We start from the raw sequence: 22,228 nt of genomic DNA, 5'->3' as shown, positions 1-22,228 counted from the left end.
AAAATCTCAATTCTACCATTTGCCTTCTCTCTCACCCACGGTCAAATACATACACACACCAATATCCATTTCTCAAAAGTAGCCAGAATAAGGCAATTTGTCTCTAGTGGTCCTTATGTTGCATCCAGTATTGGGAAATGGGTGGATCCTTAGGCAATTTAGAAATTACACTTTAACCCAGGGCCATAGAAATTATTCCATTGATCCTAAGAACACAGGACTGACTACTAGAGAGAGAGACAACTATCATTTCACAGATTAGGGAGAAGCCTGGCCACTACCAAGAACCATACTCATTGGAAAGTTCATCATCCTATTTAGCTTCTAATCCTCTTCCACCAGAAGCAACAGATTCCTTTTATCTGTCTCTATTTTCTTAACCATTACTGTAGTATATGATTGACCAATTTGCTTTATTTATGACCTGATTCTCTCCATCAGAATGTAGGCTACTATATCCTGGGGATCTTAACAGTACCATTGCCTCTTCTACTTTGCTGACTCTCCCGCCTCCGGCCTTGCCTGACAACTGTGCTCCTTCCATATGGTCTCAGCCCAGGCCCTAGTTCCAGCTCTTGTTTTTTCTCGTTAACCCACTGTTTAGACTGCCATTTTTGGCTAAACAGTGAGGTTATCTCCTCTCCATCTGGAGGTCCCTCTATCTTAATGTGGGAAAACTTTGATCAGGAGAGTCCAAGTGAAATAAGCAAATGCATCCTTAACCTATGGTGGCGCATAAACACAGGCTAACAAAAAAAAGTGATCGATATGTCATTTTAATGTTTATCGTGTGCCTTATTTATCATGAACCATCCAAATATATATTATAAATATTCTTCAATGAGAGGCTTCCAAATGCTTAACATTGATTTTTATATGTCATTTGTATATGATTTTTATATAACTTTATATGATCTCTTATATAACTATATATATTCAAATCCTATCACAAGGCAAAAAAAAATTGAAAAAAAACCCTTCTGTTTTGCAGTGTTTCCTAATCTTTCCTTGATTTTATTAGACTGTTTTGCCTGTTTACTACCAAATTGCAGCAGTTTGAGACCACAGCTTTGAAATTCACTACAAGATTGCACAGTAGAAGTCTATAAATCACATGACTTCACTTGTCTTAAGAACATACAGCTGTAGGATTTGTCTAAAGCAAGATTCATTATAGCTTTAAACGCCTAGCAACCATTAAGTCTTTACCAAGCCACCTGTGATTTAAACTTACTTCTTTAACCCAATGTCCGTAGTCCATAAAGTCGGCTAACTCCTTGCCCATAGGGAAATCACTTTCAGTGTGTCTTCTGTTCCCTTTCACTGAATACCATGATTCTGTCACACAGTTACCTTGGTGTCACCTTGGTGAGAAGCGAACCTCATGATTTCAAAGGCCTATTTAGTTTTAAGCTTTCAACTGCAAAGTAGAAGTGTTTGTCTTTATTCTATAGAATCTAATTATATTTCCAGCTATATAATGCAGCCCTTCCTAGTTGAAACTTACTCTGCTGACTCCTCATCAGCAGGGTATGTGAGTTGAGTTGTTTTTCTTGTGGTGATGATAGATTTGTACTGATCCTCTCATATTCTTTATATAATTCTTTATATAATTTATATAATTCTTTTATATAATTCCTAGTTGGAAAATGGTACATGTTTTCAATACTGACTAACCAAGACAAGGGAGATCATTTGTGGCTGGGGAACAAAGCAAGCCTAACTTCGGATTTCATTATTTTAGGGGTTTCAAGTGACCAAATTACATAAGAGGAAAAAGGTGAGGGCAAGTATAGAAAGTGACCATCTTACTGGTGGCCAGAAATTTTCCGAGGGTAAAAAAGAATAAAGGAAAATGTAAGGAATCTCATTTTGGAGGGAAAAATGTAGTAGACCATATTTTTAGAAGCACATGTCTTAAATGTTTAAAACTGATATCGTGAGTCATAATATTAACTAGTAACTGAATTAATTGCTGAACATTAATTAACAACTACAGAAAGTGATACTATTTTACTTTTCATTGTTTATGAAATTTTTAAAAATAAATATATCTTTAGGTTAATTCACTTTAAGAATTTTATAAATTTCAATTCACCGTTCTGTATTGAAAAATAGCATGTTTATTATTATTATTATCATATTTGTATTTTCCATACACACAAAAAATACACAATCAAAAAATACAATTGAGGCAAGCCCAGAGACTCATATTTTGGGAAATGAATATAGGAATGACTTTTTATATAACTATAAACCTTTCACTTTTTATTTCTTTTTTTTATTTCTTAGATGCCAATTAAATGGATGGCTCTGGAGTGTATACACTACAGGAAATTCACCCATCAGAGTGATGTTTGGAGCTACGGTAAATAAATCTTCCTTGCAGATTAAGGGTTTTAAGGCAAAAATAAATATATTAGGCTCATGTAAAGTATCTTAAGCCAATTTATTTTATTGTGTTGGAAATACCTACTTAAAAGCCTTGTTTTCTAAAGGAATTAACTCTTTGCTCTTCCACTTAAAAAACAAAACAAAATTCTAAATTGCGTCTTTTATCTGCCTTTTTTGTTATTCCTTGGTTCTCTAAAATGTAATATATTAAAATCTCAGTTGTCTACCATAACCTTTGGTTTGGTAGCAACTTTTCTGATCATTTTGACAGAAAAAAAATAGCCAATTTTGGTTTAGGAACAATGTCATAGAGCCTCATAGCCTTGATTTTCAAAAAACTCTTTGAAAACGTATATTAAAAATAAAAGAATACCTGTTCTATAATAAGAAAGAGGTTATTGTTGTAACAAAGAACAATTACTGAATGCAATAAGGTGAGAGCAATAAATGTGAGGGGAGAGATAAAAGAGAATATTGCTAATTTCAGCTTTGATTTTAATTTACAGACTACTTTGGAATAAACAGGTATATTAGAAAATGAATAATATGAACTGGGAAAGAGTGATTTTAAACTATGAATGTTCATTTAATTGCATTCAACTCAATTGTTGAGATGAGGTACTTAGATCTAACTGGCTATTTACAACTTAAGTCCACCCAGTTATTAGTAAGAATGAATCAACATCTTTTCTAAGTTTAAATATGTCACGAAGAATCAGTATTTCTTACAAATTAAAAGCATGATGCCCATTTAAGCAAAAAGGTGGTGGTGTGACTTGAAAGCATGGTACAATTTAGTTTACTCAAATTTAAGCCTAGCTTTATCTTTGTTTTTGTTTTTAGAAAAAAAGACTTAATCCATTCAATCACTAAAGAACTTACACCTCTTATCTAGAAGAGCACAAATTATCTTTAAAAAAAAAGTTAAGACATTTCTGTAAATTGTTTTTTTTCCGTCCACACACATGCTGTTTGTTTAAAAGTTCCATGGAGGTTCCATGTACTCTACTAAGCTTCGAAGTAGAGAGTGGGCTGTGCTTGAGGGAAACGACTGAAAAATTTTAGTTGTTGAACTGTAAGGACTAAATAGAAACACAGATCTAGTATATATATTACATGAAACAAATTGGCATATATATTATATGATAGAGATTTATAGATTTTATTTTATATGATAGACTTATGTGTTATCATATATATTTTGATATATGACGTATATATCATTTTTTCTTTTCCTTTTTTTTCTGTGTATGTTTCCCATAATTAAATGTGGCAATCTGCTGCAAGCAATTTTAAACGACCTCTAAAATAAGTAGTTAGATAGATGATAGATAGATAGATAGATAGATAGATAGATAGATAGATAGATAGATGATAGATAAATTAGTACTCTGCTTTGAAACATAGCCCAGGTCATCAACCCATATTCATAAGGCATTTTAAGATTTTTGTGATATATCATAGTTGATTGCAAAAAGCATATAAGGCAGAGAGAAACATAATGTTGTTTACAACGCACCTTTGTGGAAAATTGCCACCATTTTTATTTTTATAAAAATAAAGATGCATTGGCTATGGTTTATATGTTCAAATGATAAGATCGTAAGTTTTGAGGATGTTTCTGATTCAGTTTTCCGGCCGTTGTCCTTCTACATGAAGCCATCTCTGTTTAACGCTATATTGTGGTCACTCCTGCAGAGAGATAATTGGATTATTATTGGCAGAGGTGGGGGTTTTGCTGTTCCTGCTTTTGTTTTTATATTTATGTGTTTCTATTTATTATGTTTTCTATTATTTTGATTTGTAATTGTTTTGTGTTTGTTTATATTAGAAGTTCTGATAGAGATGTGAGAACATCTTTTATAACTGCATACATAAGTTAGCAAATATCCTCATTAAATACATATTCTACAAATATGTATTTATATTGACTGACTGAATAGAAATGGACAGCCACCTACTTCTTAACTTGTCTTATGGGCACTGAATCTTAATTATTGGTTCTACAGAGCCATTCTTTAATATGCAAAATTAAGTAGGATTTAATCAAGATCAAACAGTTAAATTGTGTCACTAGTTACATTTTCATATTATACCTAAGAATCATAAGATAAAAATATTAATAAGAAAAATCAGGTAATTGTTAATGGTATTGTTATAAAGGATAATTTGAAGTTCACATATACTTTTATATCTTAAGCTTTGTATTTTTATTATGTCAATGATAGCTGTTATGAGCTAGAAAAGATTTCAGTTTGAATAAGTAATTCATTACAGATGGAAGTAGAAAAGAAAGCATAGTCCTAGTTAATGGATTTTATATTAAAATTTACTTTGTCTATTATATGAACCAATCAAAATTCACTTGGTAAGACTCTTATGCACAGTTACCTATTTCTGAACTTAAAAACCTTATCCCTAAGAAATGATAACTTTTTAATTGTATATTTATGAGATCATAAAGAGGTCTATAGTGTATATATTATTGTTCAAATCAGAATCATTATTATCATCAAAGTTAGCTATTTGCATGCTGGTGTTTAGGGTTATTTGCTTTTACAGAGGGAATCACTGTTCTAGTGGTTCAAGAAAGTGATTTAGTATCTAAGGAATCAAATTTTATTGATTCCCTTCAATTTTGTGATGCCTACTTCACATGGATTATGTGATATTTGGATCACGCAGGCTCTCACAGGTGTTAAAGATATGAATCTGTTTTATTCCACCTGTTCTCTTTGTGTGAGTTAAAAAGAGAGCCACAATGATTTACCGTAACATAAGGTAATCATTCTGGCATCCCAGCTTAGCCTACAGGACTTTTAATAGCAAAAATGTTAATCTCAAAATTAGTCAACATCAGATTTTATCTGCAATCATATTTACTTGATACTGAATACACATGCATATAATAATTGTTTGATAGGCTCTAATGTGGTGTAGTGAAAATTAACTTGAATCAGCAAATATTAACATTACTTAAAAGTAGAAATGGGGAACAGACTCTGTTCTGATATCCACTATGAATTGTCTATGCTACTCATTAAAAATTTCAAGACAATAATGAGATAATTGAATTTTCCACAAAGATTTTGTCATTGGGGTTCTCCTAATGGATATAGAAATCTGAAGAGCCTTTCTTTACACTATTTTTTTTAAGATTTATTTATGTATCTTAGAGGGGCCAGGTGAGTGCAGAGAGAGTCTTAAGCAGAGGCAGCACTGAGCGCAGAGCCTGAGGCAGGGCTCTATCCCAGGCTCCTGAGATGACAACCTGCGCCAAAACCAAGAGTCTGGACGCTTAACCAACTGTGCCACCCAGGCACCCCTCTTTAAACTAATTCTGATTGCCTTCCAGGGAGCTTTCTTTTGTTACTGGCACACTGATGGTTTCTTCATATTATGTTGTTAGTATGCTTATGTAAATATTTGATCTCCAATTCAGGAGTCACTATATGGGAACTGATGACCTTTGGAGGAAAACCCTACGATGGAATTCCAACCCGAGAAATCCCGGATTTATTAGAGAAAGGAGAACGTTTGCCCCAGCCTCCAATCTGCACTATTGACGTTTACATGGTCATGGTCAAATGTAAGACTGCAAAATAATTTTATCATCACCATCATCATGCTTAGTAAAATAATAGTATGGATTAATCTACCTGCATAAAATTTTTGTATATTGAAAAATATGAAAGTTCAAAAATAATTATGAAAAATCATGTAAACACCCGTGTTTTTAGCTTATTGTTAATAGGAAGCAGTATACATCAGTATGCATGCTTCCACATTATAAAGTCAAACTTCTATGACTCTCATCCTTCTGATTCATTTCACTTTGATTTTTATCATTTCCATGACAATTAAATTGTCTTTCATAAAGAGATGTAATTAGTCACAGTAATGTTGGTAATCTTTAAAGGACAATAGCAGTCTAAACAAATGATCTAAATATAAAGAAAGCAAGCTTGAAACTGATAGTTTAAAAAAATGAATTAAATGGAAATAGGTTTACCAGTTTTAGTCAACAGGAAATTAGCAGGGCAGAATGGGAAGTGAGAAGACATGAATCTACTGTGAAATAAAAAGATTATGAATGTTTACTTTTTTTTTTCAATTTGATCATTTGTTTACATCAAATGCTTTTACTTTTCTTTCTCCTTTCTATGCCCCAGACACATATGTATTATAAATGTGTTTTGGCAGCCTAGGCTCTTAATTTAAATAGAATTAGGGAAGTCTCTGGAGTTTCCTACTTAATTTAAGTGAGATTAACATTCAGCAATCTTTCTTGTGTAATCTGGGGTTTTCCCCTTTTGATTTACACAGGGTTAGCAAAGAAACAAACTGGTGAAGGTGAATAAGCATCTTATTAATAAGAGACTTTGGACCCAGGCCTACTCAGATTTATATTCATGACATGTGTGATACATTCTGACAGTGAGGGAAGAAATAAAAAATGTGCTTTCCAGTTCAGGTCAGCATGCCCTTTTCTCTAAGCATAGTTCTATTTACTCAATATTTAGTTAGAAAGAAACTGATACCTCCCAGCGAAGTTAACCTTTTTTGATTCCAGTAGTTCCAGAAACACCTATTTTCTCATTAGCATCTTGGTATCAACAGCATTTTTTTTTTGTATATAGTTGAGCTTTATTAAGAGAGAAGAAATTCAGGTGATATTAATGGTACATGAAATGACACCCAAAGACTTCCCGGAGCAAGAATAAAAATTGAACTCCTGGAAAAAAGAAATAAACCTTATAGCTTTATTGGATCAAACATCATTCAGTAGTCATCTATGGAAGGAACTTTAAAAAACATGCATGCATTATATAATTTGATCTCATAACTAGCACGAGAGATGATTTAGATACTTCATTTAGATACTCTGATGAAATAATGAAAAATCAGGAAAATATTTTGCCTAATAGGGAGTTTTACCTTGCTTTTATGAGTTGTAATACCTAAGAAGAGGGTCATTTGGCAAGAAAATCAAGGAAAGCTTGGTGCTTTTATTCTTGTGATCTCATCAGCTAAACAGAGCCTGGGGAGATAAGACCCACTTTATCTAGACTCCCAGCTAAATAATAATACATACCTTGAAAATTGCTGATAGTATTTTTATGCTGCAAAGACTAGTACTTAGATAAGCTAATGGCTATTGCTGAACAAACATTACCAATCATTCTGCATTGGTTTTTTCCCACCAGGAAAAAAGTAGCATGAGAAAGTTGCTTTCTCTTCCTTTTTCCCCGTCTGTGCTGGCGTACTGCATTGTAACCAAAGCTTGTATTCCATGTCACTCCTGACATAAAATAATAAATTATATCTCAATCACCTCTTCTGTAACCATCAAAGAAAAGTTAAAAAAAAAAAAAAAGCATTCTCTCCATGCTTAAGAAAAAAAGATTGGAGATTCTGTAAGTTCCCACAGTTAGCCTAGGTAATGTTTTCTAAGAAGAAAAATTAATTTTAAATTAGATTAACAAAATGAAAAGTTCCTGTTATTCTATTGTATATTACATTTACTTCTGAATATCAACAAACTGATTGAGATAAAACCTCGCCTATTGGATTGTTTCTTTCTTTAGCTTTCTTTTTTTTTTAGATTATTGTTATTAAAACAATATTTTTCAAACTTAGCCTATGTTTTTGTAAAATTTACACCCTACTTCTTCCTAATTATGGATAGACTGACTCTTGTATTGTGTGTGAATTTCTAGGTTGGATGATTGATGCTGACAGTAGGCCTAAATTTAAGGAACTGGCTGCTGAATTTTCAAGGATGGCACGAGACCCTCAAAGATATCTCGTTATTCAGGTTGGTACATACCTGGTCTTTGGAACTGTGGAAATCACCACTCATAAGTCGATTAACTAAGCAGAGTATCATGTGAAATGACTTATGGAAAAGAGGCTTTTACTCGACATCATAACCACTTCTAAGAATCTTCCCTTAGTATTCAAGTGCCTCTGGTACTGAACAGCCAGATAATTATAATTATCCATATACATAAAAAGTCCTTATGCCAGACAAGCCTTCTAGCACTCTACTTTTTATTAACATGTGTTAAGTCATGTCCATTATTATAATCTTCCCTTTTCGGAATAGAAGGAAGATGGGTTGAAGACAGTGAATTAAAAGTTTCAATAAACCGAAATTTAATTTCTTAAAAAATATTTATAAATATGTTTTGTTTGGGGATATATATCCAAGCAATAACTCAGATTCAAGTGAATTGACGTACATATGAATCAAATGATAGCTCAAAAGAGCATTTTATATTAAACACTAGAAAAAATGGATAATTTAAAAATTGTAATATATTTAGCTATGATTTTTTTTTACCTAAATCATAAGCACATAGACCTTGGGTTATGCTGAATTAATTTTCCTCAATAAAACAAGGTAGCATTTATCTTCCTATCAATAGTCTGACATGAAGATAAAAGCCAGGTTTTAGAATGGTTTCCAGTTATCTTTTTCTCAAATTAATTTGCATAAACAACTTGTTTATGAAAAATATCACATAATTTTGAAAAATCAAAAAATCGTATTTAAGAAACAGATGAAGTAGAAAAGAGTGGGGTTTTGGTGTCTCTCCCACCTTGGTTTATGTTATTTGCCACTTGTGCTGTGATTTTGAAAGCTATCCCGTTAACACTGTTGTGCTACAGGACAAATCATGGAACCTGTATGTTCTGAGAACTCTACAGTATCAAACCAACTAAATAAAATAACATAAAGATTGATAAGTCAATATTATTTATTCTTAAAATCACAGCTCAAACATCGTGGCAATAAAACCGACTGTTATTCTCAGATCTGAAATAGAGTATGCCTCCCTCAAAGCAGTCAGAGCATGCGGCTTTATTTGTCTCTGATGGCATTTATCACATCCTGTTATATGTATTTATCTTAGCCTGTCATATCTAAGTGTGCTACAGGCTCCTGCATGACGGGTAGTTGTGTGAAAGAATTATTTTTTTTAAACAAGTGCATGAATTTTCAACCACTTGTTTTGATATGAAGTAAGTTTGCTGCAAAGTCCACATGTTTAAGTTGAAAAGAAGAATCATTTTTTGTTTGTCTGGTGGGCAAACTTTTAGGGTGATGATCGCATGAAGCTTCCCAGTCCAAACGACAGCAAGTTCTTTCAGAATCTCTTGGATGAAGAGGATTTGGAAGACATGATGGATGCTGAGGAATACCTGGTCCCTCAGGCTTTCAACATCCCACCTCCCATCTATACTTCCAGAGCGAGAATTGACTCAAATAGGGTAAGAAATAATCATCTACCACCTCCCGTATTATTCCTGAGAAATAAAATCATGCAAATATGTTGTAAGCCCTAGAATTACAAATAATTACGCAGCTCATTTCAGCAGGATTCCTAGATTAAAAATATACTATACCAATGAAAGCTAGGCCATGTATAGTTAATTTGGAAACACAAGCATGGGTCATAGAATATGTATTCTGAAATATCTTTAAGATTTCAAGAAGAGAAATGGTTTTTTTGTCTTATGTTAGTTAAATCTTAGTTTTAAAAAAATCTGCCAATTCAACCAATAAAAAATCAACCCATTCAAAATCATAAAACTATGTGTTTATAAATAAATGGAAATTCTTAACAAGGTAGGCTCTCTTAAAAAAATGGTATGACCATAGTCAAGAGGTGATACAAGTATAATTCTCTTTCACTCAAGAGACTAAATATTATCTGTCAGTCTGAAGTGGAAACAAAAAACTGCAATACTTTGGACTATATCAATCATTTTGGGAAGACTACTGAATCATTTCTGAGATGTAGATTTAAGTTTCAAAAGAAACTTCTGAAAAGAATTTGCATTTAATTTTAAATATTAAGCCCACTGTATATGAATACCATTCTTTTTCTGAAAACTGTCAATCCATGTGTTCATTCATTTATTTTTAAAAATCCATTCATTATTCCCTCGACATGTATTGAGTACCCCTGCACATGAGACCTTATCAGATACTTGAGATTCAAAGAATTTTGACAAAACTCCACCTTCAAGAAGTGTCCAGGCTCCTACATTTAAGAACATTATCATAGCCAGTGGAACAAAGAGCATCCTATTTGTCTTGATCATAAGCTAGCTTTCAACTTGCTGCTCGTTTTCTAAAATGAAGTTATTCGCTTTGTTTCAGATTCACAGCAATAATAAAATAATAGTCACTTGGTGTTTACTCTGCGCCAACACATATGTACTAAGTCACTGAATCCTTACAACAATCTCCTTGGGTTCTATCACCATCCTCCCTATCATACAAATGAAGAAGCTTGCCACAGTTAAGGGCTTTGACTGGTGCCATACAGTCAGCCTGTGGATTGTAATGCAGGTCGTCTGCCTCTACTACACATACTCTTGCTTCGAAGTTATTGGAACATGTTATGTTTTTGATACGAAGTATTGTTTTCCTTGACATCTACCTCAGTGTTTGAGGCACATACTGCTTGGAAAATCTGTCAGTTGATTTCCTTATAAAATGCATTCCCAACCTACTCCATACCTTTTGCTCATTTGCCCCATTCAGAAGGCTGATGTAGAAAGAGGCAAAACAAACAAACAAAAAACCAAGCAAAAAAATTCAGTTTTTCTTTTCTATGAAAAATATGTCATTGCATCCCAATGGGGAGAAGATAACTAAAAGTTTTAAAAGTTAAATCAGTTGATGGTCACTGAGCATCAGTCCTGTTTGTGGGAAGGAGCAAAGTCGTTCAGGTGTAAAAAGGAAGCAGGTTTTTCCCCCATCTATATGCTTAGCAAAGTGGCCAAATTATAACTCTGGCATTTATAATTTTATGTGACAGATTCATTACATTTATTAAAACAGAGACATTTCAGAAAATAGTTTGCTTTCCTTAACATGAAATGCTATAAGGCCAACAGCTTTAATCTTTTTCTTTTATAAGGCTTCTCAGATTCCAACTCTGTTCATTTTAATTTAGGCTCAGTGCAAGGAGTTCTGAGTAAAGGTTTGAATTAACTAAATGAAATTAGTGAGACAAAGTACAAGACACCTGAGGAATTATTTGGCCTTTAGTCACCATTTCTTATTCCACATTATTATTTAAACAATGTTATCCTTAGATTTCTTTTTAGTTTTTCAGGTCATTGTTAAGGGAATTGTTCTTTTTTTTTTTTTTTTTAAAGATTTTATTTATTTATTCAACAGAGATAGAGACAGCCAGTGAAGAGAGGGAACACAAGCAGGGGGAGTGGGAGAGGAAGAAACAGGCTCATAGCAGAGGAGCCTGATGTGGCTCGATCCCATAACGCCGGGATCACGCCCTGAGCCGAAGGCAGACGCTTAACTGCTGTGCCACCCAGGCGCCCCTAAGGGAATTGTTCTTAAGTACCACTTTATTTTCATGCATTAAAACGCCTTATTAATCATCTATATTTTCCAATTTTTTTTAAAAAACCTAGTTTTATGTAGCTTCCATGGTAATTTCTAATTTGTGCAAACTTTAGGTTCGGTGCCAACTTATATGTTAAGAGAATATGTTAAAGTGAATTTTTAATCAAATGTTTCTTAAGCATATCTGTTGAACTTTGAAACCAAAAATTATTTCAGTTTTTGAATATGGACTGTTTTGGTCACTAACTGGTAAGTTTTAGGTAATGTTCTTAAATGTCTTTACAACTTTTTTCTTCATTTGTTAAATAAATACAATGGAAGTTAACTTATGTGATTGTTAAATAATTACCTTTTAAAAAATGCCAGGCAAATACTTATTCTTTTTCAGAATCACTCATATTTCGTGTTTACTTGTTTCCTTGTCACTATAGTAAATAACTATGTTTTCTTGTAAGGTTTTCTTTCTTTCTTTTTTTTTTAAGATTTTATTTATTTATTTGAGATAGAGAGAGTGCCACCATGAGCAGGGAGAGGGGCAGAGGGAGAGGGAGAAGCAGGCTCCCCGCTGAGCAGGGAGCGGACTCAGGGCTTGATCCCAGAGTCCTGGGATCATCGCCAGTGGAAGGCAGGCACTCAACCGACTGAGCCACCCAGACGCCCCTCTTATAAGGTTTTCTACACATTATCTGTAAAAAACCTATTGCTTCAGTCACTAATTGACAAGCAAATTATTTCTGCTGATGTGTTTTTAGCAAATAAACTATAGAAGTCATTTCTTCTATGGTGTTTTGATTATTTCAAACTCTGTATGTATTTTCATTCAATATAACTTTAAAGCAATGAGTCAATTAAAAATACAATGTTGACATTTATCCAGCAAATTGATAGATACAAATGCAAGTAATGCTAAGAAACACCCAACTAATTTATAGCTGTTGTTATTATTGTTGTTATTGTTAGTACCCTTTCAATATTATCTTAAATACCTTTATCACAATAATTTACCAAAAACTATTACTCTAGCATGATGTAAATAGGAAAGCACGAGAAACTATCTAACTTCTACAAACTTCAGTTCTGCACATCTGTGTACTGAGGATAAAAATAATCCTCTCAATATATTGTGAAGATTAACTTTTTAGGATATCTAAGTGTGTTCCCTATTGATGGATATGTGGTAAATGCTCAGTAGTGTGGAAATAAATGAAGACCCACCAAATGAGAAATGCGAAGCCTCTTTATTCAGAGCTTGCTCTACCAAGGGAGTTAGCCACGGCCACTGGCATTTTGGCCGAGACTCAAAGGCAGACAAAAGAGTGGGAAAGTTTTACAGCGAAGAAAAGCAAAGGCTTCAAGTATGCCTTCCTTGGAGGCTATCCGTATGGGGAAGCTGTAAGAGGGGGTAATTAGAAGAGGGGCATCTTTTGTGATTAGAGGTGCATATTTGTCTTTCTCTGGTTTGTCCTAAATAGAAAGTGGTGACAAAATTTAGGGAAGCTGTTAGTTAATCAAGTCTTGACTACTTTGGTTCAGTTGTTATAGATGTTATGGTTCAGCTTCCTGGATTGCTGCTGGAGGTAACAATCGGGCTTCCTGCAAGTCTGACTTCAAGCAGACTGGCTTCCTCAGCTCTTTATTGCAGATACGGTTTCCTAGGCAAGGTGCTGTAAGTTAGGAGTTAGACCTCTGTCTTTATGTATGATAAAACAATGATGGCCATTGTCCATTTGTGTATTCAGTTTTTCAATAGGTTTTAGGTTCCATTGCTGCCTTCTTTCTCTCTTGATATATTTATTTAAGTACATAATGCCTGATATTTTCAATTAAATGCTTGCACAGTTTTTGAATTTCTATGTAGATATTTTTCTGTTAATGTGGGTAGAAATTTTGTCTTTTTCTTTTTAGTTACCTAGGTTTGTATTTCTTTGGCATAGTGAATTGCATACCAAATGCAGCAGTAATTAATAATAATAGCTAATAACTTAATGTGGCTAAAGATATATTAGCTTTAATGATACTGGAAATTTTTATTTAATTTAAAAGCTTCAGCACATTTTTCTAGACAAAGTTTCAATTGTTGCAGGATCGCTCAGTCATTGGTGATGAATAGTTTTAGAGATGCAGTGTTCCACCTCTTTCAAAACATATCAGCTAATTCTCAGTTATCCAGACCAGGGAAAGACAAAGGAATTGTAGCCACTGCAGGTTGGTATAACAGCGATCCACAACGGATCTCTCGTTGCAATTTAAACTTTTCTCCACTTCTTTCAGATCTGCTAAGAAAGAACTATATTAGCAGATCTGTTTTTTTCCTTCTCTTTTTGCCCTTTCTTTCCTAGATTGGGTTTTATAAATAAGTTGAAAAATAGAAAAAATGTAGGCAGAAGAAATAAAGGATGAAGAAAAATAAAGGAGCTTAGTATCTCAAAAATGTGATCGGTTTCTAAATAATTAATTATAGGCTGAATATTTGACTGCTCATAAAATGGGATTTTATATATTTTATTTGTTCTACTATCACTTTTCCCTCAGATTAAATTTTGTAACTTTGATAAAAGTACCCTAGGAAGGTTGCCACACACATTGTAATTCCCTTTAAAATTTTTACCAATTCACTACACAAAAATAAATAGAAATACAAGAACTCTTTGGTCTCCTCTATAGGATATATGATATTGTGCTAATTATGCTTCCTAATGATGCATATAAACTAGAAAAAATTCAAGCAAATTGAAAATGCAGGAAGAGTGATACAGTGATGTCATTTTCATTTGAGTCATGACATTTGAGTTTCAATTGCATTTGTCTTTACTATTCAGTAAATCAAAGCCATGATTTCTTATTTTATGAAATAATGAAACTAATAATAGTAATATCAGCTTAAACTTACTGAGTGCTTACTATAATCAAGGTACTATGGTAAGTGTTTTAAATTAACTATTTCATTTCACTTTTATTTCACAAAGCCCTATAAGGTAGGCACTAATTCGTCCCATTTTAAAAGTTAAGAAAATTGAGCTGTGGAGGGTTTAGGTAACACAAATAATAAGGAGCAAAGCTAGAAATTGAATCCAGCTTTCAACAATCCCACATGGAGGCCATACCTAAAATAACAGTGGGGTGGGGGAAAGTTCTTCATTCCAAGTTGCTATGAAATTTCTTACTACGTATGAAACTAACACTTTTCATTCATTTAATGGTAATCGGATAAAAGAAAATAAGTTGGATGTCAGGAATTTCACATTCTAGAACAAACTCTTTGGCATTACAGCCTTAATCATATCATTTAGCCAAATTCAGCTTCTTCACTTAGGTGATGAGGAAATTGAACTAGATCACTGATAAGTTCCTTATAGTTTTAAAAATTACCTTATTATCGAATGACTTTTTTGAACTAGTTTTTATATTTTATACATTTATATAATATATCTTCTAGAAAATATTTAATTGGAAAATGACCAAAAGCATTTTGGGTTACCTCTACACACTTTTGTTCTTATGTGATTTAATACAGAAGAGGAAAACTTAAGGACACAAGTTAAGGAAGCATCTCATAGCTAAATGATTTAGTGGGAAAATTTTGTGATGATATAACAAGGTTACTCTGGTTGCAATTTACCGGATCAATATCAATTCTAACAACAGCTGTTACTTGATGATAAATTATTGTAGTCTCAGGATATTGGTTTTACATTTCTTCCAAAATATGTCAAGGATTCCTGCATGGTATCCTGCTTGGGATTTTTTTTTTTTCTTTTAATCTATTAAGCCTGAAAAAAGAGCTCTTCTTAGTATGACATTCCATATCACTAGGTATTTTTTGTTCCAAAATTTTCCCCATCTACGTAGTAATTTTTAAATTGTTTGTGTTGGGGCGCCTGGGTGGCACAGCGGTTAAGCGTCTGCCTTCGGCTCAGGGTGTGATCCCAGCGTTATGGGATCGAGCCCCACATCAGGCTCTTCTGCTGTGAGCCTGCTTCTTCCTCTCCCACTCCCCCTGCTTGTGTTCCCTCTCTCGCTGGCTGTCTCTATCTCTGTAGAATAAATAAAAAAAAAAAATCGTAAATTGTTCGTGTTATTATGATGCAAGAATAAATGAATTAATATGTTGAATGTTTATCATGGGTGAGGCACTGTGTTGGACAATGAAGGTACAGAGTTGCAAACCAAAAGTTGTGCCTGAAAAGAGTTTATACTCTAGTTGAGGAGATAATATTTTGCAAGCAACATGCCAGGTATTATAGGAAAAAGACAAAGGAAACCAAATCCGCTTACGTGGCTACAGAATGTCATTTGAGCTGTATCATTATTAGAGGATGAGGATGTAGCTTGCAACAGGAGTTTTGGTAGGACAGGTCTAAAATGGGTCAGAAGGAAAGCTAAACAATAAAACCAACAAACCAAACAAACAAAACCCACATGAACAAGGGCAAGGAGATGACTTTTTGACTATACTTTTAAAACTCTGTGTTTTTGTGGCATTTCCATATTGTACATGTTGAGAACTCTTTTATGTTATCAGAGGAGGTGGGGTGGGCTTCCTCCCAAATTTTCTATTTTTGTCATTGTTATGAAGGCTTGAAACATAATTTTGAAATCTCTTGCTTCTCAATAAAATCATCCAATTCAAAACAAAATCCTTTTTGGACTTCCTCAAAACAGCTCTCAAATGTCTCTCTTCTCTTTCTTTTGTCATGATTATAATTCAGGCCCTCATCACTTCACAGAAATTACTAAGATGTCTCCCTAACAGACACCCGCATTTTTTTTAAATGGGCTCTATTTCTAAATATAGTGTTTACATTGTACCCAATGAAAGGCAATATTACTGAATATTTTGAGCACTAATTCTTTTCATTTTTTTGTCCTCATCAATTTAGAGTATATCTATCATTTTTATCAATGGGATAAATTTGAGCGATATATGTTATATTAAATCTCTCTTTATATGGTATATAATCCTATTGTCAACAATAGTTGAAGGATTTTTGAACATTTATCCTGGGAAATTCCATGGTCATTCCAGTTGACCAGTCTCTGCAACTTATTTTTTACTACTCTCTAGCTCACACACAAAATTGCCCAGAGCTCTAAGCATTATCCCACTCTTGATCTCTTTCAAAATATAGATCATGTTGGGGCTTTCGTTCTACTTTCGAGGTGTGAGTATGTAGTTGATTTATTTAAACAAACAGGTATATTTCCTAATGCAATACAGATTTGTCTCTTTCTTTCTAAATGAGAATATAATGTCAAATTGCCTTTGCGTATTCTTTAAAGTTCTTAGCAATCACAGGGATATTAAATCCCTAATATCTCTGATTTACCACTAATTTGAGAATATCCCTCACCCTCTCAAATGATCGTTTTTATACAGGGAAATATCAAGAGACCTTTTCGTGCAATGTTTTCTCTACCAGTGACTTTCTTAAAATCTGGATATATTATTTTAGTTACACTATTCTTTGTAAGCTTTTCTTCTCTTTTCTTTTCCCCATTGCTATCATTCTTTTATTTCTCACTGACTTCCTATGGGTTTTCACTGAATTTAGATCATGACATGCTGTTAAACATAATGAGAAACCCTTTATAGTACCAGCTCTAGATTCTTCATTTAAGCTTATATTTACAAATTGCAAACAAAAATCAAACTATCTTTCAGTTTCTTAGTTTAAAAAGTGATAATTTTTAGACCTCCTTCTCTAATTGTATCTTCAGGTATCACAAAAATCACTCCTAGCAGATTTGGACTTTGGATAACACCTCTTCGTTATAGTACATTATGATTTCCTCTACAGTTTCTTTATTCTTTAGATAATCTGCTTTTTCTGTTAGCAAATGATTATCTATATTCCCTTCAACATATTTTCTTATAATAAATATTACTGTTATTCTTTCTCTCCAATCTATAAACAAAGTCTAGTTCTCCATATGTGTAAAACTCAATACTAATGCTTATAAATGCGTGCTTGCAGATATGATAGAAGTGGAATGTTTCCTATGTAATGGTAAATCAGAGTGATTTCTCCACTCCTGCCACAGGCTAAAGTGGCAAAAAGATATTTAGAACTTCCCAGCTTCAACCTTGATGAAAGAAAAGAGGTTGGCAGTATATACCTACAGACAGACATATATAGCAATACATTATTTCATGTACATTAAAGTCCACGCTCCCACCTACACAAAGACAGGAGGCCTCCTTACCATATCAACAACAACATAATCTTCCTCTCTATCATTTACCACTGCCTTTTCCTTCCTTTCTCCTAGCATGTATATCCTTCTCTGGACACTTGTTTCAATGAGATTTCCCCTAGTTGAAACATAATCAGTAGAAAAGAAATATAACCAGTGTAGTTTGTCCTTGGCCCAAGTAAATAGATCAAATAAGTATAGTAATTTACAACACTGACATGCCTCATTGTAGTATGAGATGGATGCATAAGTAATTACAAAATCATGGAGTGTCAGATCTAGGAGGTGTCTTAAAGCCCTTCTAGCACAAATCTTCTCATTTTATAGATGCATAAACCAGTACTGAAAAAGATAAAACCTATAGCTCAGCTTTTAAGGGAGAGGTGGGAAACCATGTTCCAGTCTCTCATGTCTAACATTCAGTCCTCTGTTGGCTCTGTTTTTTTTTACTGGTCAAAACCATGGAAATCTTGAGTTTGACTTGAAGTCTAATGAGATTTAGCATCAATTGGTTTAAAAGGCTCCTGCTGGGAGCGCAATGAGAAGCCAGAGACCCTGCTGCTGTTTTGCCTCTTGTGTTTATTCTTCTGTGAGACTCCTCATAATCAAGAGTTAATGGTTTAAGAGGGTTGAATGGAACTGACAGCGCCAAAAACAAATTAAAAAAAAATTAAAACAAAACAAAACAAAAACAGAACCATGTCTGCATTGGGACTTAGTAATTGCAGGATTGAAAATACAATGACTTTACAAGTTTCACAAATGTTTCAAAATTTCCACATACAAACCTACATATAGCTACCATTTATTGACCATGTATTTATGTGTCAGGGTCTGCTCTCAGCTTTTTACACTTTTATCCTTAATCTTCACAACAAGGGTAGGTAGAGAATATTACTGTTCACATTTTATGATGATAGAAACTGGAAATGAAGATGTAAAGTCTTTTTGTTGAGACTTCCAGCTTGAATGTTAAAAAATGAGATTTAAACCCAGATCTGTCTGGTCTATACTCTGCTTTTAATTTCCAACTTTCATTTGGGGAAAGAACATGTGACATCAGTATATCCAATAAATAATAATTAAATTATTTTAAAAGCCCAATAATTATTCAAATGAAATTTGCTAAAAAATAGTTGGTACAGATTTCTAGTTTCTGTCATTTAAAAAAATTGGGGACAATTTTTATGAAACCTTTTTTACTCTAGCTATAAAGTAATATTTCAAAAAGTCCCCTCACCCCTCCTTGAATCTTCTGGGGACTCAAAGTCCACTACAAGCAATATAATTATAAAAGCAGAGAGTCACTTCCATTCTTGAAACATTCTCAAACAAGTGATAGCTGAAAAGACTTTGAAGTTTACAAAGTTGACACATGTAGCATTTTATTTTCATACCAGAATCCCCATTTCAGAGTAAACAAAATTCCTCACCTAGTCAAGTAACTTGGTAACTTAGTTAAGAGCATGATTACTCAAGAACCAAACCAGTGTCAGGTCTTCAGATCCAAAGTGAGTGACCTATCTATTAAATAATGGTTTTTCTGGGAGGACTTGTAGTCATCTGCGTTTGTAGCTTTTTTTCAGTGCAGGAGTAGGATACTGCCAGACAGGCTCCTACAACACAGAGAGACACCATGGACCGGGGAAATGCTGTTTGTTTAAGAAGAGTCTGGTGTTAAAGAACATTTCAGTGATCTTTATGAAATTATTTTACACGAGCAATTGTCAGCTGGCATAAGAAACCTTTGTGAATAATCAGAAGAGACTTTTTTCCTTCTTTGTTCAAATGTACTAAAGAAGAAAATCAGAGCTAGGAAAGGAAACAAAGAGGAGGGAGGGGCAACTAGAGACGATACGTAGAATGTTAATGAATGTTTTATCTAAATCATTTAGACGGTTATTTTTTAGTATTATTGCCACAAGATTCCTAGCTCTGCTGTACATTATTGAAACATCTCATCAAGAAGCCTATTCTTTACTGTACCAGACCTGGAGAGCACAATTGTGTCTTTACCCTTTATACAATAGAATTGGGAGATTATCATCAACTTTCTATTCATATTTTGTGGAGGTTATTTAATTTATGTATATCTGTATTTACTTATTTATTTTTACAAATCCATCTTTGTCTGCCAGAGCTCCCTGTTCAGGCCAGCCTGTTACAATGATTATTCCTGCAAAGGCTTGAGAGAGAGATGTTCTATTTCATTCTCAATAAGGATTGATGGCATTTTGAGAGGTTCAGAATATCCTTTGATTACTCCGGGGAACGGAATGGAGAAGATGGTTGTGGATAGTGGGGGGTGGGCTTGCTCATCAGCTTCCCTTTGTGCACTTCCTGCCGTTGAACGTACCCTAATCACAAGCATCTTGTGTTTCAGCCCCTTCCCTCGCTCACCTGCACAAATGAAAAGTTCCCTTTTTCAGTTGAGAATTCTGACATACCAGGGCGTTCTAAAGCGAGGCTAATTTGTGCTCTGTAGTTTTCACTCAGACGCTGTAAATGAATGGCTGTGGACCAGACTCTCATTACACTTGAGCAAAAGCTGAATTGAGAGATGGGTGGACCACCGTGGGAAAAATTCCAAATGCAATGGCTGTACTTCTTATTGCAAAATGTTTTCTACATTGTGATGACAAAAGTACTGCAAATCAGAGAGGGAGAGAAATTGGAAGTTTAATTCACAACTAATTCTAGCAATAATCATACACAGTGGTTAGTAACACCCATGCTTATTTTCTGTCCCTGGAAGAAAATAATAATGTTTAAAAGTCTTAGCATATTGGAGATGTAAAATATACATAATTCAGACTCATTTGGAGTCTGGTGTAGTCTCCTTTTAGTTGGAGCCAGTAGTACCTTTGCTACCTGTGGTAGAGAGACCAGGCTATTGGATATTCTGGGTTGAAATGAATAGATTCATTCTTTTGTTCCTCATAATCCCATATATTTATAAGAGTATAAGATGATTTAAAAAATAAAAATGATATGAGGTGATGCCTATTATTATGTGCCAGGTACCCTATTGTCTAATATTTATTAGTTCATTAAATCTCATGAAGAATCTGGGAGGTATTTACTATTGTTACTGCCTATTTTGTATGTGAGGAAACTGAGGCATGACTATCAAATGACAAAACCAGGCAGCCTGAGGGTGGTCAGTGGGGGCTGGGGTAACTGGGTGATGGGCATTAAGGAAGGCACGTGATGTAATGAGCCCTGAGTGTCCTATGCAACTGATGAATCACTAAATTCTATCTCTGAAACTAATAATACACTGTGTTAATTAAATTGAATTTAAATAAAAAATTTAGAAATAAGTAAAAAATTAAAAAATAAAATTAAAACAAAATTTAAAAACCAGACAGCCTGGCTATAGCATCTGCAGAGGCTGTGTGCTCCTCACCACAGTGATGCATCAGCTCTCACTCTGCTTCTGGACTTTTTCTTCTGTTTTATTATTGTTCTAAGTTCAGTACTCAGTACTTTGAAGATGAGATGAGCAGTAAAGAATCTTGACTTTTTAAATTTTTTTATCCCCAAATTCCTTTTTATAAAGGTTAATCTCGATCTTTAAGGGGTTATCTGAATAGTCATACTAGTAGTGCTTCCATGAATTCAGACATTTTCATTCATCTCGTCAGATAAGAGATTATTTCAAGCAAGTAGTGAAGAGCAGCTATTCATTCAATCATTTCCTCATTGATCAAACATTACTGAGTTAGCTACTGTGTATCCTAACCTCATGTTTACCTACTATGGCCACATCCTGCCCTGCCCTCAAGAAATTTACAGGTAAGTAACTAGCCAATAAAATGCAATGAGAAAAGTGTTACAGTAGAGACAGAGAGTGCGTAAGGGGTCATTTGAACAAACTGGTGTTTTTTGTTTTTGTTTTTAATTTTTAAAGATTAATTTATTGGACAGAGAGAGACACAGTGAGAGAGGGAACACCAGCAGGGGGAGTGGGAGAGGGAGAAGCAGGCTTCCCACTGAGCAGGGAGCCGGATGCAGGGCTGGATCCCAGAACCGTGGGATCATGACCTGAGCCAAAGGCAGACGCATAATGACTGAGCCACCCAGGCGCCCCCAAACTGGTGCTTTTAAGTGGGGAAAGAGACAAGGTCAGATTTACTTCTATTGAGAAAATTCTGGCAGCTTTTTGAAATGTGAACTAAAACAGAGATTGATTATCTGCTGAGGCAACAGAGATAGTATGTAAAGTTTCATACAAGTGATGGTTTATTT

General features: G+C 34.1%; 1 protein-coding gene across 5 annotated transcripts in view; it reads left to right on the top strand.

The window, feature by feature from the left end:
* The window catches only part of ERBB4 (erb-b2 receptor tyrosine kinase 4), a 1,065,595-nt gene that overhangs the window by 1,018,742 nt on the left and 24,625 nt on the right, over positions 1–22,228 (top strand). For all 5 annotated transcript variants that reach the window (XM_034655108.1, XM_019802141.2, XM_019802140.2 and 2 more), the window contains 4 exons: positions 2,293–2,368; positions 5,837–5,983; positions 8,115–8,212; positions 9,502–9,672. In XM_034655108.1, coding sequence (XP_034510999.1) covers positions 2,293–2,368; positions 5,837–5,983; positions 8,115–8,212; positions 9,502–9,672 — 492 coding nt within the window. The remainder of the gene's footprint in view (positions 1–2,292; positions 2,369–5,836; positions 5,984–8,114; positions 8,213–9,501; positions 9,673–22,228) is intronic.

This window comes from Ailuropoda melanoleuca, chromosome 2, assembly GCF_002007445.2.
Source record: "Ailuropoda melanoleuca isolate Jingjing chromosome 2, ASM200744v2, whole genome shotgun sequence".
Lineage (NCBI taxonomy): Eukaryota > Metazoa > Chordata > Mammalia > Carnivora > Ursidae > Ailuropoda > Ailuropoda melanoleuca.
This window is presented reverse-complemented; position numbering and strand designations above follow the sequence as displayed.